Source organism: Pleurodeles waltl, chromosome 3_1, assembly GCF_031143425.1.
Source record: "Pleurodeles waltl isolate 20211129_DDA chromosome 3_1, aPleWal1.hap1.20221129, whole genome shotgun sequence".
In the NCBI taxonomy this organism is placed as follows: domain Eukaryota; kingdom Metazoa; phylum Chordata; class Amphibia; order Caudata; family Salamandridae; genus Pleurodeles; species Pleurodeles waltl.
The window spans coordinates 717,077,857-717,094,054 of NC_090440.1; the positions used below are offsets into that span (position 1 = coordinate 717,077,857).

The 16,198-nt window shown below is 47.8% G+C and overlaps 1 protein-coding gene across 1 annotated transcript in view; it reads right to left on the reverse strand.

The window, feature by feature from the left end:
- LOC138283535 (putative nuclease HARBI1) overlaps positions 1-16,198 on the reverse strand; it is a 168,158-nt gene that overhangs the window by 133,024 nt on the left and 18,936 nt on the right. Inside the window, exon 2 of the mRNA XM_069221473.1 lies at positions 7,164-7,330. Within this exon, the coding sequence (XP_069077574.1) occupies positions 7,164-7,330 (167 nt within the window). The remainder of the gene's footprint in view (positions 1-7,163; positions 7,331-16,198) is intronic.

The following is a 16,198-nucleotide window of genomic DNA, read 5'->3' on the forward strand; positions in this document are numbered from 1 at the left end:
GGCATGTGGACGTCACTAGGAAATTGAGAATGATGGACCCTCAGTTGTTGATTTCCTTGCTTAGACCTTTTGCCTTGTTAGGTATGTGAACATCACTAGGAAATTGAGAATGAGGGTCCCTCAATTGTTGATTTCCTTGTTTAGTCCTTTTTCTCCTGTCTCTTCAGCAACAATTTGCACGTGGGTTAACTATGGCATGTTATTGGCAGGAATTGATGCAAATAGGTGTGGAGCAACCTCTGTTAGAGGCACAACAGCATTTAAAGCTTTTTTGGGTTGCCACTAGCCTGGAGGATATCCTGAAGTCAGCGGATTGGACTATGGTGTCCACATTTCATACTTCTTATGTTAAGCCAGTTAAGCATGTCCATCAATTGTAGCTGATTTGCTTTAAACATGCATAATATGAAGACTCCTGTCCTGTTATCAAATTGCAGATTCTCCTAGCTAGTTGTGAAGGAGAGTCCTGATTTTATTAAGGATAAACGGCCAACCTACCCAGGTTGATGTTGGCTGTACAATTAAAGTCACCTCCAATTATTTTTGTGCCTGTGGGGAGTGGGTCTATCTCCAGGGATAACTTGTCAAAAAATTTCCCTTGGTCTTGGTTCGGCACATATATACCACTTATGGTTATTTCTTTTCCCTCTAGTCTCCTGTTGACCACTACACAGCTCCCTTCTTTGTCTATGGTCTTGTGTAGTACTTGGAAGGGCACCCCAGGGCAGATCCACAGCAGCACTCCCCTTGCAAATGCTGAATAATTAGGGACAATTATTTGGCCTCTCCATCTTTTTTTAAGAGCGTTAACTTCTTGCTCCACTAAGTGGGTTTCCTGCAATAAAGCTATGTGTATACCCCTGTGTTTGAGATGGCTATATACTTTGTACCGCTTGGACATATTATTTAAGCCTCTGTTATTCCAGGTTAATATTTTATACTTTGTGGACATGATCCTGTTTTTTTTTGTTTGTGGCGGCTAGGATGGGTGTGCGTATTGCAGAGTTTGGGTTTATGTTTAAATGACGAGGTTCTAGGTCGAGAATTGTCTGCTTCATTAAAGACAAGTGCACAAGTTACCCCCTTTACTGATTTAACTAACTCAACTCCCAACTCCCTCTCTCCAGGACAGGTGACCAGAACTTTCCCCGTCGATTATAACTTTTCTATTTTAGTGTCCTATAGGTGGGTGACGTGCCAGAGACCGACAGCCTACGCTCCGGATAGTTCCCGGGACCCAGCCAAATTATATCCGCAGCCCATGATGATTTACTCAATATGTGTCATATTCAGCCGTTTTGGTGATTTCTTCAACTGCTAAATATTATGAGTTGATTATGTTCGTATCGATACTCACAGCTTTTCCAGCTCGCTCATTGAATGGTCAAATAATTTCTTCCACTGACCTCGGGGTCACTTTTGGTAAACTGATAAGGGTGTCCCGTGATGAAATCGAGTCAGGATCCGAGATGTTACCAGAGATCTGGGATAGGGGGCAAATTCCTCTGCTCAGTGCTGCCGCAGCGTCCACGGCTTCACTCATTTCTTGGAGAGTTTGGTGTCTTGGGGTGGCGGCTTCTGTGATTCGTTTGGTGGATCTTCTGCGTTTCATGCCAGGTGTGCGGGGGGCAAGGGATTCCAGCCATTCCCCTACTAGTTGCGGCGATGAAAAGAAATGCGTTTTGCCTTCATACTCCACTCTGAGTTTGGCCGGAAAAAGCATTGCGTACTTTATACCATTCTCGCGTAGGATGTGCTTAGGGTCATTGAAGGAGGTCCTTTGTGCTTGTTTTCCTTTAGTGAAGTCCAGAAAGAACATGACTCACTGGTTATTTAATATAATTTCACCTTTGAAGCGGGATTGCGGTAGGATGTAATCTCTGTCTTTATAGTGTAATAGTTTCGTCACTATTGGTCGTGGTCTCGTTCCGGGGGGAGGAGGCCTACTAGGTACCCTGTGGGCTCTTTCTATTGCAATAAATACCTTTGAGCCAGTTTTCCAGGAAGGATTCCATACTTGTTGCCGAAGATTCTACCCCCTCCGACACCCCGACCAGTCTAAGGTTGCTCCTACAGGTGCGGTTTTCGGCGTCTTCCACTCCGGTTTCTAAGGTTTTGATCCGGGTTGTAAGTTCAGTTAGTTCCGTGCATGAGGATTTCTGAGTTGATGTCACTAGAGCGAGAGTCTTTTAGTTCATTCCCACTCTCTCTGTAAGCCTACGGTGGTCATCCCACAATAATGATAGGTCTACTGTTAGGTTATCTATTTTTTGTTCGAGTGCTTCGCGGGATTCCCTGATGGCTTGAAGGACCGTGTCCAGTGTTAGTTGTGGCGTCATCTTGGTTCTGCTCCTCGCGCATTTTGGGCTTACCTATTGTTAGTCCAGTTATTTATTCATGCAGGGAGATGGTCTCGTCTGACGAGTTCTGGAGCTCTCTGTCCTAAGATTTCCGCCGGACAAATCTCCCCGTTGCCCCCAAAGCTCACCGCCATTCACCAGGGTCTTGGGAGTTTTATTTCTTCGAGGGGGGACCGGGTCTCTCCCCTCCTTCTGCTTTATTTGGGCGTCGGTCGGGTGTCCAGCACTCCTGGGTGGGAGAAAGAGCCAGGATCTCAAGTGCATTTGCGTCCTATGTGGAACTATCAAGTGCTGGACAATCAGTGGGTGGCAAATGCGCTCCCCCCTCTTCAGCAGGGGAGCCGATGTTCCTCAGGGTGATTCTCCCCTGAAGGGTGTGAGTGGGCGGGGGGAGCCCCGTCCAGGGGCTCGAGCGTGTCCTGTTCGTGTGTCCCCCACCTCAGGGCTCGTGGGAGAACCACTTGCGCCGCCCACAGCTCCTCACAATAGCAGAGCCACAAGCCGAGGAATCAGCCGAGTTTCCCTGGTCACGATCGGGCGGGTCGTTCCGCCTTCGCCCACCCGTTCCGCTGTGTGCTCCTCTTTTGCCGGTTCCTCCACTCACCGGTCCCCTCCGGGGTAAGTAGGGGAACCGCCACTGCTGAGGGATCACTCCGGGGGGAAGGGGTATGGTATTTGTGGCTGCAGGGCGTCTGTTCTCCTTGCTCCGACACAACTACTTCAGCGGAGCCGGCACTCGGGCACGGCCACCATCTTAGTTCTAGGCGGTTGCAGAGAGAACATGCCGATTTCTCCCTGATTACCAGTCGGATTTTATCGGCGTCGGCTCCACCTTAGCTGGGCAGCTTCCCGAAGGCGAGGCTGTAGTTCGCTGTCAGTGTACGGCTCTTTTTACAGCTGTTAAACGGGCTGGGCCCCGTTCTCGGCCCCAGAGCGTCGCGCTAAGCGTGCAGCTTCATCGGCTGCAGGCCCCGTCCCCTGTGCTTCTTATCCCCTCAGTAATGTGCTTGACCTTGCGTGCTTGTCCACTTGGTGCTACTTTATCGACTGTGTACTTATAAGCCCCAGCTCAACGGAGTGCTTTTTCTCAACAGTTTCTGATGCATTCCACATTGCTCTGTCACTCACCAGTTTGCTTTTTGTTGCTCCCACCCGTTGCTCTGTGTTGCTTCCCCCCACCCAAACCCTCAGTGTTGCTTCCCCTATCTGTGCCATCATGTTGCTTCCACCCACCCACACACCTTGTGCTGCTTCTGTCACCCACCCTCCCGTGTTACTTTAACTCCCCATGTTGCTTCTGCCCCTACAATGCCTTCCCTGTCTGCTTTTCAAAGAAAAGCTTTAACATGTTTTTTTTCTTTTTATTTACTGAGTTAACTCAGCAGCATCATAGGCTTTTTTATTTTTATTTAGCCGTGGTGCACAGCATCAGAGATGCTGTACAGTATGGTTAACACCATTTCAAAGCCAATAGGTGCCAAAAGCAAGACCTATTGGCTTTGCCAATGCTTGTTAACCTTAAAGTGACAATACCCAAATCCTTTTCAGCCTTCATTCTTACTCCTACAGGTTTTCCAGTTCCTCCTTTAATGTCCCAGAAACTCTTATGTTTCACATGTTGCTATTGGATGGCCACAATGTTTTTACTAATTGAACCCCCAACAAAGACAGAAGTGTTAATAATTAGGAATTGCAATGAGAAATGGGACTTCACTCTAGTCGGACACTAGGGGCCCTCTGCTTGCTCCTTCTAACACTGCAAAAGAATTTAGGGATTATTCTTGATAGCAATCTTTTGTTTGAATCACAAATCGCAAAAATTACCAGCACTTGCTTTTAACACATTAAGTTTTTGAAGAAGATGATGCGTCTTATCCCAGCTTGCCATCAACAAGTAGTTACCACTTTTATCCAGTGGTTCCTGAATTTACGAACTCCTGTATTGGCCTGTTCCCAAGAAATTGATGAGCAGCTACAATTAATTTAAAATGCAGCAGCCTGCAACATTACTATAAATGTAGCCAAGGATCTGTTCTTTTTAGATTCACTGACTCAAAAGATTCAGCTTAAATCCTTGCCCATTTGTCACAAGATTGTTCAAGGTTGTACCTCCTTTCATTTGTCAAATATATTCAACATTCTTTCTCCATCTCAATATCTTGGATTAAGAGGCAAATCTCTTTGTTGTAAATGTCCACAATTCCTCCATTGGGAAAAAGCATATTCCTATGCAACAGCCAAAGAGTGGAATTGGTTGTGATCAGGTTAAAAAAAAAAAGAACTAAAAGTTTTGCTATTTAAAGTTGTCTTCTATCTGTCCTCATAATATTCCTATATGTACAAATAATGTTCTAATTTGTTTGATTTCCACGATTTGGATTTACTTTTATTAGCAACTAAAAGCCTCGGTGATTGTGCGCTTAAGATGTTTTATTAACATAACATGCTTAAAATGAATTAAATTGTAACTATGGATTGGACCAGGCTACAAGGATCAGATTCACTGGCTATTATATCTTTTCCTGAGCTAGAAATGAAATTTTATGGTCAGATTTACATGTCATGCTCTCCTTAATATAGGTTGTGTAAGAATTCATTTATCTTGACCAGCCCTTATTGGAATTTGCCTTTTGAGCTGCCTGGATGAGTGAATTAATTGATGTGACTCACCACTTGGCAGTCCACACACTAGACAATAGATCCATTCTAGGGCAGTGCTTTACAAACTTTTCAGAACCACAATCGAATGTTTGTAGCAACAAGGTTTTGTGTCTTACCTAGCTTTAATGGACTTGAGGCAGGCGTTCTTTTTTTCATAAAGAAACCAGTGTTCCGTAGCGCATTGTCAATTACAGGCAGCACATTTTCCATTGAAATGGTCACTTAATTGGCACAGACATATAGGCCCATATTTATACTTCTTTTGCGCCGCACTTGCGTCATTTTTTTACGCAAAAGCGGCGCAAACTTCCAAAGTGCCATTGTATTTTGTAAGTTTGCGCCGCTTTTGCGTCAAAATGCGGCGCAAATGTGGCGCTAAAAAGTATAAATATGGGCCATAGTTTTACTGATAAACTACATTGCCCACAAATGATAAAGTGTGGAAATCGTATTTCAGTTAATATTTATCATTTGTGCATTACCAATAAAGTGTATTGATTTGTTTTGATCCTATTCACATTTTTGTTTCCATCACACTTCCGATTTATATTTTTTTTAAAAGTGCTTTCGTAACAGCCGAATGTCTAAAGTTAATTTACCGGTATAGGTTGTGTGTTACAAAACTGATATCCCACAGCATTTCCTTTCACACAAGTAAAGTAAATTGTTTGACAAATTGTCACATAATTGACTTTACTTCTCTCTCAAAGTGATTGCGTGTAAACACCAATTACCATGTTTAAAAAAAATAAGCATTGATTTGTCAGCAGCCACATCCTGACACTTGAACTCTGTCTTTGAAGCACAACAAATGTGACAAGAAAAATACAGAATTTGAAGGCATCTTTATATATTGCTTGGAGGTTTTCGAACCATCAAAAATCAGGTCGCGACCCACAGTTTGGCGTACACTGATCTAGGGTTATTAAGAACATGGATGTTAAATCACCAAAACTCCAGGAGTAGCAATAGGGATATTTCGGACCCTTTAACACCTCCAACACATCACAGTAAGCTTTGGATTTTTGACCTCTGCTTGATGGAAAAATATGTCATATGACCTTTGACCCTGATGACATCAAAGGGCATGAAACCACTGAAGTTAAAAAGAGCATACAATCATTGAAAGATGACTAAAATGCAAAACAATTGTTAAAACAATTTAAGACTTATCATGCTAAGTATCTAGGCTAACAAAGCCTAATGCAATGTCTCAAGCCTACCAACAACTACTCATTGCATTGTATTGTTCTGCTCTTTATAAACTGAGCAACAAAGGCCCAGTTTATCGACAAATGACAAACTTCTGTGCCACCCAAAACCATTTACGTAATACTACGTAGTATAAGAGGCAATTATCTAAGAAGTACCTCAAGATGTACATTGTAAGAAATTGGACTATTACCCACCTGAAATAATAACCATAATCCTTGTCAGGGTGAACCCTTAAAGTCACGAAATTAACCTGAGCCTAATCCCCTGGTAGCTATGGCACAGGGCAGGCAAGTTTAACTTAGTGGTATTTTGCAAAGTATTTGTGTAGCACTCAAACAATAATAAAGTCATAACACATCACAAGAAATATCCTGAACCAATTTAGGAGACTACATTTAAATAAATAAAAGGACACCAAAATAACAAAGATCCAATTTGTAGAACTGGATGTACTAATTTTTTCCAGTTTAAGGTTCAAAATATTGCCAAAAAATGAAGTGCCAACCGTGGTAATCTAGATGCACTTGACCTTTACCTAGGCACAACTTAAGGCCAACTGCTATGGAGCACGGGTCAGATAAAAAAATCCCACAATTGAACCAGTTGGAAGATTTCCTTCGGACTTAGGGCCATATGTACGAACACTTTTTCCCATAGACACAGAATGGGTAAAAACCTTTGCTACATCTGGCCCTTAGTCTCTGTAATGGAAGTCAAAAATCAAGTCTCTGGAATGGAAGTCAAAAATCCACAGCAGGGCAAAGCAGCATGCTCCACATCATTGAATACCTGCTGGATGATGTCGCTGTGAAGCTGTTTTACTTTTAGAGGGAAAGTTCAGAGTGGGAGAGATTTGAATTTCGTGCCCTGATGAGGTCCCTTGCTGGCCAGATAAATTTTGTGCCTTCACCTGGTAAAGATTTCTACCTTCGAACATAGTCACTGTGGTGGCGCGCAGACTCTTCTAGTTGGGTAAGGCTGCAAGCTGTGCCCAGAGAGGGCTCCATGTGGCCGGATACCTTATTCCCGAGGTCCTGCTGAATCAGATTAGCTGCTGCAGAAAAGAGCACAAAGATAATCTGTTTAGCTGTACCCTAAGAAGAGACAGCAACATTGCATTCAGTATAATTTCCCAATGCTTTTCTACGGAACAGTTAATCCTTCTATAGTGCAAATAGACTTTTGGGCCTTTTCGATGTTAGGTCATGGTTAACATTAAACTTTTACATGTCCTACTCTTATATGCCATGCACCCTGCCTCAATAGGCTACTTAGCAGTAACTTATTAGTGTTTAAAAGGAGGGTTAAAGCCTTTTTAAGGGGGTTATTTTGACAGGTCAGATTTGCAGTTTATACCTGCACATTCAGGCAACTGGTGGCAGACCTGCAGTCATGTTTGCATTGTCACTGCAGTGGTTGGCACAATATGTGCTAAATCCCTTTGATGACATTTAACTCACAAGTCCTGGGTACTCTGTGGGCACAATCTACCAGCGATTTATAGGTGGGTTAAATATGACAGGGGTATGCCAATTCTATCATGTTAAAAGTGGTAGCACAGGCACATTACTGCTGGTTAACAGGGGTAAAATGCACAGAGTTCTATCACCAACAACACCAGTGAAGCTTAAACTCTGGGCGGTACACCAAGCATAAGGTGGTTATTTCGAGCATACATGACATACAGGTGTGTCATGGAATGTCAGCTCTGCATTGTGCATTTAATTTGAGATAAAAACAAAAAACACATTATTCACACAATCACAGCGGGGTGTGCACTTAACTTTATTTGCGACAATGTAGCAGGTTGACCTTGTCTGATGAAAACAAAGCCGTTTTGGCAGATATGTGATTGTGAAGAAAATTAAGACACCCTGGCAAATTATAATGTTTATAATGTTTATAATACGTAAAATAAAGTTCATATCAGACACTGTGATAAATGAATGAATGGAAACCCTACTGTTGTGATTGTAGTATGTTTTCCATATTTTCTGAAACGTAATGGGACTCTAGACAGGATGGGACAGGAGGTCTTTTAGAGGTGGAGAGATGATGTGAAGTCACTGGCAAGTACTAAACGTGTATTATGCTCAAAAACATATACAAAGTTTTGTTATTTCAATTATTAGATTTTTTGCTAAACTTTAATAATGGGGACGCTGCTGTGTCCTCCTCACTGTAAAAAAAATGACTAAAAGCAAAAATATTTTTTGGGCCTCAAAAACACACACATTACCAAAGTAGTCCAAGTGATTAAATAGAATTACCTTGTGTGTGTGTGTGTGTGTGTGTGAGAGTGTGTGTGTGCTCTTTGTGAAAGCGGAGCATGCCTTAAGTCAGAGGGAAGTTAGCCAGTGACTGAAGTGAGCTGGCCCAATGCTGGAGTGGATGGAAGAAAAATGTGAAAGACATAACAGCCGACAAATGGAGGAAGTCTAACTGAAAACCTACAAAACTAACTACCTATTTTTATTAAAATCAAACAATCTTAGCTAACACCAGGCCTAAGAAAAGCCAGTTGGTCAGGTATCAGCTGCCAGTCTCTTGCTTTTGCTAATTTTTTTTGTAATGTTTTTTTAAATCTTTATCAAAGACAGAGGTGCTTGCAAAAATAGACAGATAGAGAGGCTTGCAAAGATAGGCAGAGAGAGACATATAATAGATTTGCAAAGACAGCTATAGATATTTGCAAAGAGAGAGGGTTGCAAATACAGACATTTTGCGATTGGATTACTAATATAGATATAGATGGATAGGGTTGCTAAGATATATATAGATGTGGCTGTTAAAAAAAGATATAGATAGATAGATAGATACAAATAGGTAGACAGATAGACAGATCAACAGGTAGATAGACATGATAGAGAGGAGTAGAAAGTAGATGGTCAGGTAGGTAGATGGCTAGATAGATGGATAGATAGAAAGACAGAGAGATAGATAGATAGGTAGAAATACAGACAGATAAGACTGGGGGGAGATTAAACGCTCCGAGGACTGCGCGTCGCGCGTCTCTACCCGGCTCTTCAGATTTTGACTCCAGGCTTATCAGGGCCTCCTACACCTATCCTACCATACGTGTTCAATACCTTACTCACCTGCTGCTGCTTGGGCAGCCTTACAACTCAAAGTTTTACTCTATGAAGATGAAATACACCTTCTAGGGCCCTCTCAGCTGATCACAGAGCACCCTTGTTACATACCTTCGATACCTACCATTCTGGCCGGACGGCCCGCCTTGATGAAGTCACCTGTGTGACGAAACACGTGTTGGCTGTATCTCGATGATGATATTTTGATCTGTAAGCATCTACAAATAAAGACACCATCTACTAACAAGACTTGAAACTTTATTCAACCTCTCACTTCCTCCGACCCACAACATACCATCAGGGACACCTATCCCTGCTACACTTTTGGACTATACATTCTGTGTGCTGTGGCCATCTTGTCCGAGGTAGAGAAGTAGGTAAGTAGCTAGACAGATAGTGTTGCAAAGATGCATAGGCCCTCATTACAACCCTGGCAGTCGGTGTTAAAGCGGCGGTAATACCGCAAACAGTCCGTAGAAAAAAAAAATGGAATCACGACCCTGATGGAACCCACCAACATAGACAGCCACTTTAACACTCCCACTGCCACGGCGGTAGCAACAAACACCGCAGCGGTAACCGCCAACAGACAAGCGGAAGACAAAGTACCGCCCACTGTATTTCAAGACAGCTATCTGCCACCTTTTTCGGGGCGGAACCAACACAAACAAAAACATGGCGTAAACAGTACACAGAAGGGAAAACACTCACCTCTCCACACCCCACGAGGAACCAGGACGCCATGGAGCCCGAATTGCAGATACTGACGATGCTGGTCTTCCTTCTCTTCTATCAGGAGCACCAAAGACGGCGGCGACGACCTCAGTGAGTACTACACCTGCAACACAGGGGAGGGGGGAGGGAAAAGAGAGTGACACACACACGCAACACCCCCACTCCCACCCTCACTCACAACACCATACACACAAATACATGTAGCAACAGTACATATACACTCCCCCCACCCCGTGGAAGAACGCAAGGACAAAAGGAAATGATTTGAACGAATGTAATCATGTGAAATCTCATTATCAAAGATCAAAATCCAGTATATACAATTAAGTACACCAACTACACAAGTCCAGATAGTGCACCAATCATTGTCCGTGGACCACTGGACCCCAAATGCATGGGCGAAGCCCACACTAGATACCTGACTAGAAATGGAGAGAACACTGCAGTGGCATCAGATCGAAATGAAACAGGCACCTCAGGGGGAGGGGGAGGGAAGGCACCTCAGCCAGATGAACGCACAATCCCACTGCTGCACAAGGGGGCTCCATGCCCATTGCTGTATCCTGGGGAGTGCAAAGTCACAGTCTCTCCAGTGGGTGGTTTGCCCACTGTTTTATCCTGGAGAGTGCAAAGCCACAGTCTCTCAAGTCTCTCCAGTGGGTGGTTTGCCCACTGCTTTATCCTGGGGAGTGCAAAGCCACAGTCTCTCAAGTCTCTCCAGTGGGTGGTTTGCCCACTGCTTTATCCTGGGGAGTGCAAAGCCACAGTCTCTCAAGTCTCTCCAGTGGGTGGTTTGTCCACTGCTTTATCCTGGGAGTGCAAAGCCACAGTCTCTCAAGTCTCTCCAGTGGGTGGGTTGTCCACTGCTTTATCCTGGGAGTGCAAAGCCACAGTCTCTCAAGTCTCTCCAGTGGGTGGTTTGCCCACTGCTTTATCCTGGGGAGTGCAAAGCCACAGTCTCTCAAGTGGATAACAGTCTCCACTGGCTCTGGAGGGGGCTTTGTGCCCAGAGTGCTTCATCCTGCCAAGGACTGAGGTAGTGGATGTATTTCTCCACTGCTTCTGGAGGGAGCTTTGTGCCCAGAGTGCTTCATCCTGCCAAGGACTGAGGTAGTGGATGTCTTTCTCCACTGGTTCTGGAGGGGGCTTTGTGCCCAGAGTGCTTCATCCTGCCAAGGACTGAGGTAGTGGATGTCTTTCTCCACTGGTTCTGGAGGGGGCCTTGTGCCCAGAGTGCTTTACGTGCAGTGTGGCCGGTACATTTCACTCACCTGGGTGTGCATGGCACGACATTGGCGAGGTACAGGTAGCATGATACGCCATGGAGGCAGCGACATACCCCACACTGCTGCGGCTTCGCCTTCCACCTGCAGGTGCCAACGGTGATGACAATAATGCTTCATGGAAGCTGCCCAGGGTCCTGGAACTCTCCTCCAGCCTCAGAAGACTGACCACTGGGGATGGTAGGCATGTCAGAGGTGGTGCCACTGTCTGAGGACGTCGCGGGGCCGCTGGCGGTGCTTGCGGCGATGTCTGTGGCAGCGGTGCTGGCGGCGGTGTCTGTGGCAGCGGTGCTGGCAGCGGGAACTGTGGCGGCGGTGCTGGCGACGGGGCTGGCAGCGGTGCATGGGTCAGCACCTGCTGAGGGAGAAAGCAGGATGTCTGCTGCAGCCTCAATCGGCTGCCCACTGGGGAAGAGGCTGGGGACTGTCACAGTGGCTGTAGACGTGCTGGAGGCGGTGCAGGTGGCGGTGCAGGTGGTGGTGCAGGTGGTGGTGCAGGTGGCTGTGTAGCTAGCTGTGTTTGCCGCCGTGCAGGTTGACATGGACGTGGACAGAAAGTGTGACACTGGTCCCTCAGTCGGTGCCACCATGCCCTTTCCTGACCTGCCCTTCTGTTTTTGGCCCTTCCCCCCCTTTGATGGTGGCGCAGTTGTCTTGCCACTATCCCCTTTCATTTTCGCTGAGCCCTTGGTGGCTGGTTGTTTCGGCTTCTCCCTCTGGGATGTGGGCACCTTTTTCACCTCGGCAGGTGGTGGAATGTCCTTGCCCTCGCTACGTGGCACACTGGCAGCCTGGATGGGTGGCGCACTGCATGACCCCGCAGTTGCTGGCACCACTGTGCCTGGGGATGTGGTGGCTGAGTTGCTGGTCTGGGACCTGGAAAGCCTGGCCCTAGCTGAAGGACAGGGGGGAGGTGTAGGGAAGAGGTCAATGCTAGCCAGGAAAAGTTTTTTAGACACACTGGGACGGGAAGATGGAGGGGGTTTCGGAGTGGAGGAAGAGGTAGTGGTTGTAGGAGGTGTGCGTCTGCTGAATTTGGGTGAAGGTGCATGGGCTGGAGGCTGTTGTGAGGTGGATGGCTGTTGGGTGCTTGTGTGCCTGTGTTTGTGTACTTTGGGAGGAGGACTCACTGACACACTGGGAGAGGACACAGGGGATGTGTGAATGGTAGTGGGGGTGGTGACTGCACGTGAGCGGGGTATGGTGGTGGGTGTGCTGGTGATGGAGGTAGTGGCTGAGGATGTAGTGCATGCAGGTGTGAGTGGAGACGAAACTGGGAGGGAGACGTGGAGGAGGGGGACACAGTCGAGGAAGTGGATGTTGGTATGTGTGCCTGGGTAAGGTGCTTGTGTGAGTTCCTGTGGGATGTGTGGTGCTTATGTTTGCCTGAGCCACTTTTGTGTGTTCATGTGTGTGCATGCTGGTCTGATGGTGTGCTTGGGATAGGCTGAGGTACAGGGGATTGGGTCTGGGTGGAGGAGGTTGGAGGGGGGCGGCTGGACACATGGACAATGGCTGCCATCAGTGCTGAGGCCAGAGCCTGAAATGCTCTCTGTTGGGCCGCCTGGCCAGAATGAATGCCCTCTGGGTATGCATTTGTTTGTTGCAAATGCCTCTCAACAACCTGGATGGCATTCACAATGGTAGACTGCCCAACAGTGAGGGATCTCAGGAGGTCAATAGCCTCCTCACTGAGGGCAGCAGGGCTGACTGGGGCAGGGCCTGAGGTGCCTGGGGCGAAGGAGATGCCCACCCTCCTGGGTGAGCAGACACGGGACAGACGCTGCGGGGCTCCTGGGAGGGCGGTGCTGGTAGGGGGGGGTGGCGGCTGTACCTGTTGATGCGGTAGGCACAGAGGTGCCTGCCACCGCAAGGGAGCTCCCATCAGAGGAGGAGTCACTGTCGCTGGTCTCTGCTCCTGTACCCGTCGAGGAGCTCCCCTGGCCCTCCGTCCCACTGGTGGCTTCAGACTCAGTAGCTTCACCTTCCAGGGCCAAGTGGGATGCAGCTCCGGTGCCAATGCTCCTCTGCCTAATGATGCTATTGCACCCAAGAACAGGGAGACCACAAAAAGGGGGGGGAGACAGAAGAAAGACATGCTCAGTGCATGCAACACCACTACAGTTGGCGGACACAACACACAGTGAGCAGCCCTCTGCACTACTCCATGCACTTACAGTTCCTAGATTTTTCACATGACCATGGGGTACGAGGCCTCAGCCCAATTGCTGCACACCTGGAAGTCACAGAAGCCTGACCAGGTGTAGATGGCTCTTACCACTAGTGGGGTTGGGGTGCCACATTGCCTGCTTCACAAGGGACCTTTCCTACCAAGATCGCCCTGGCCTAGGGGAACCCACTGCCCACCTCTCCCGCCCAGACACCTCGTAATGCGCGCAGAGTCAGCTGAATGAGAGTGTACTCACCCCCTTGTGGCTGCTGTGATGCCCTCAAGCGCCCATCCAACTCCGGATAGGCCACTGCCAGGATCCGGAACATCAGGGGGTCATGGTGCGACAGGCACCCCTTCCACGTTGGGAGACCATCCCCAGCTGGGCCTCCGCCATCTTCTAGCTCCAGCGGCGCAGGTCCTCCTATCTTTTACGGCAGTGGGTGCTCCGTCTGTGGTAGACCCCCAGGGACCGGACGTCCTTGCCGATGGCACGTCAAATAGCCTTCTTCTGGTGGGCGCTGACCTAGAGGAATGATACAGGGGGAAAGGACATTACTCACCCGGCTGGACCGTCATACTCATTCCCCACCAGTTCCCACCCATGCCATGACGCACATACACTCAGCATCCGCACAGGTAGACCTCAGCCCCCCCAGGTTTCTTCCAGCCACACCACTCAAAGCAGGCATTGCCCATTCGGCATGCTCACAGTGTACTCACCTGTTTGTCTGGAGGACCGTACAGTTGCGTGTACTGGGGGAGGACCCCATCCACTAGTTTCTCCAACTCCTCTGAAATGAAGGCAGGGGCCCTTTCCCCAGACACATGAGCCATCATCGCTTCCAGACTGAGGTCACAGTAGCACTTGCAGTGTAGGTCCTCTCCTGTTGAAGGTCAGGTATCAAGTGAGTGAACAGACAGAAAATGGGGGTCACGTCCGCGGTGGTGAGTACCATCACCGCCGGCGTACATCGTCATTGGCTCCTGGGACCCATAGGGCCCAATGTTAACCAATGCTGAATTGCGCTGCGGTCTTTGACCGCCCACCGCGACGGTGTACATCGCCAGCGCAGTTACCTCATATCCCCTTGTCCCACCTTACAGGTCAGGCGGTCAGTTAGCCGCCATTTCAGGGGGCCACATGGCATTAATAATAACTATGTCACACCTATCTAGGACTGGAATACACACAGTTACAGGCACATTGCGGATTAATACATTTCCAGCAAATAACAAATTGTGATTCCTCAGTGTTGGCTGACTCTATGCTCGCTGTTCTCCTCCATAGGACACGTCTGCTGGGGCAGGTGATGAGATGGCAACATCCTCCGGTGTACAGACCCCTGGTGGACCTGTCGACAATGGAAGAGAGACACATCATAGCCACATACAGACTTGTCATGCAACAATCCAGGAACTGTGTGCCCAGTTGGAGCCAGACCTGATGTCAGCCATCCGCCATCCCACAGGGATACCCCCTCTAGTGCAGGTCCTGTCAGTACTCCATTTCCTGGCAAGTGGTTCCTTTCAAACAACAGTGGCCATTGCATCAGGGATGTCCCAGCCAATGTTCTCTAACGTGTTGTCCAGAGTGTTGTCTGCCCTGCTGAAACACATGCGCAGCTACATCGTTTTCCCTCAGGTGGAGGATGTGCCCACAGTGAAAGGTGACTTCTATGCCCTGGGACATATCCCCAACATCATTGGTGCCATTGATGGGACACATGTGGCATTAGTACCCCCATGCAGGACTGAACAGGTGCACAGAAACCGGAAGAGCTTCCATTCGATGAATGTGCAGATGGTGTGTTTGGCAGACCAGTACATCTCCCATGTGAATGCCAAGTTTCCTGGCTCAGTGCATGATGCTTACATTTTGAGGAATAGCAGCATCCCATATGTGATGGGGCAACTCCAGAGGCACTGTGGCCCATATTTATACTTTTTGACGCTAAACTGCGCTAACGCAGTTTAGCGTCAAAAAATTTAGCGCCGTCTAACGCCATTCTGAAGCGCCATGCGGGCGCCGTATTTATGGAATGGCGTTAGCCGGCGCTAGCAGACCGGCGCTGCCTGGTGTGCGTGGAAAAAAACCACGTAGACCAGGCAGCGCCGGCGTAGGGGGAAAATGGCGTTAGGGCGTCTTAAAATGGGGCAAGTCAGGTTGAGGCAAAAAAATCGCCTCAACCCGATTTGCGCCATTTTTTTCGACGCCCAGACGCCATTTAAATGACTCCTGTCTTAGTAAAGACAGGAGTCATGCCCCCTTGCCCAATGGCCATGCCCAGGGGACTTATGTCCCCTGGGCATGGTCATTGGGCATAGTGGCATGTAGGGGGGCACAAATAAGGCCCCCCTATGCCACCAAAAAAAATAAAAAAAAATAAAAAATTATACTTACCTGAACTTACCTGAATGTCCCTGGGATGGGTCCCTCCATCCTTGGGTGTCCTCCTGGGGTGGGCAAGGGTGGCAGGGGGGGTCCCTGGGGGCATGGGAGGGCACCTGTGGGCTCATTTTGAGCCCACAGGCTCCTTAACGCCTACCCTGACCCAGGCGTTAAAAAGTGGCGCAAATGCGGGGTTTTTTGACCCGACCACTCCCGGGCGTGATTTTTGCCCGGGAGTATAAATACGACGCATTTGCGTCGCCGTCATTTTTTTAGACGGGAACGCCTTC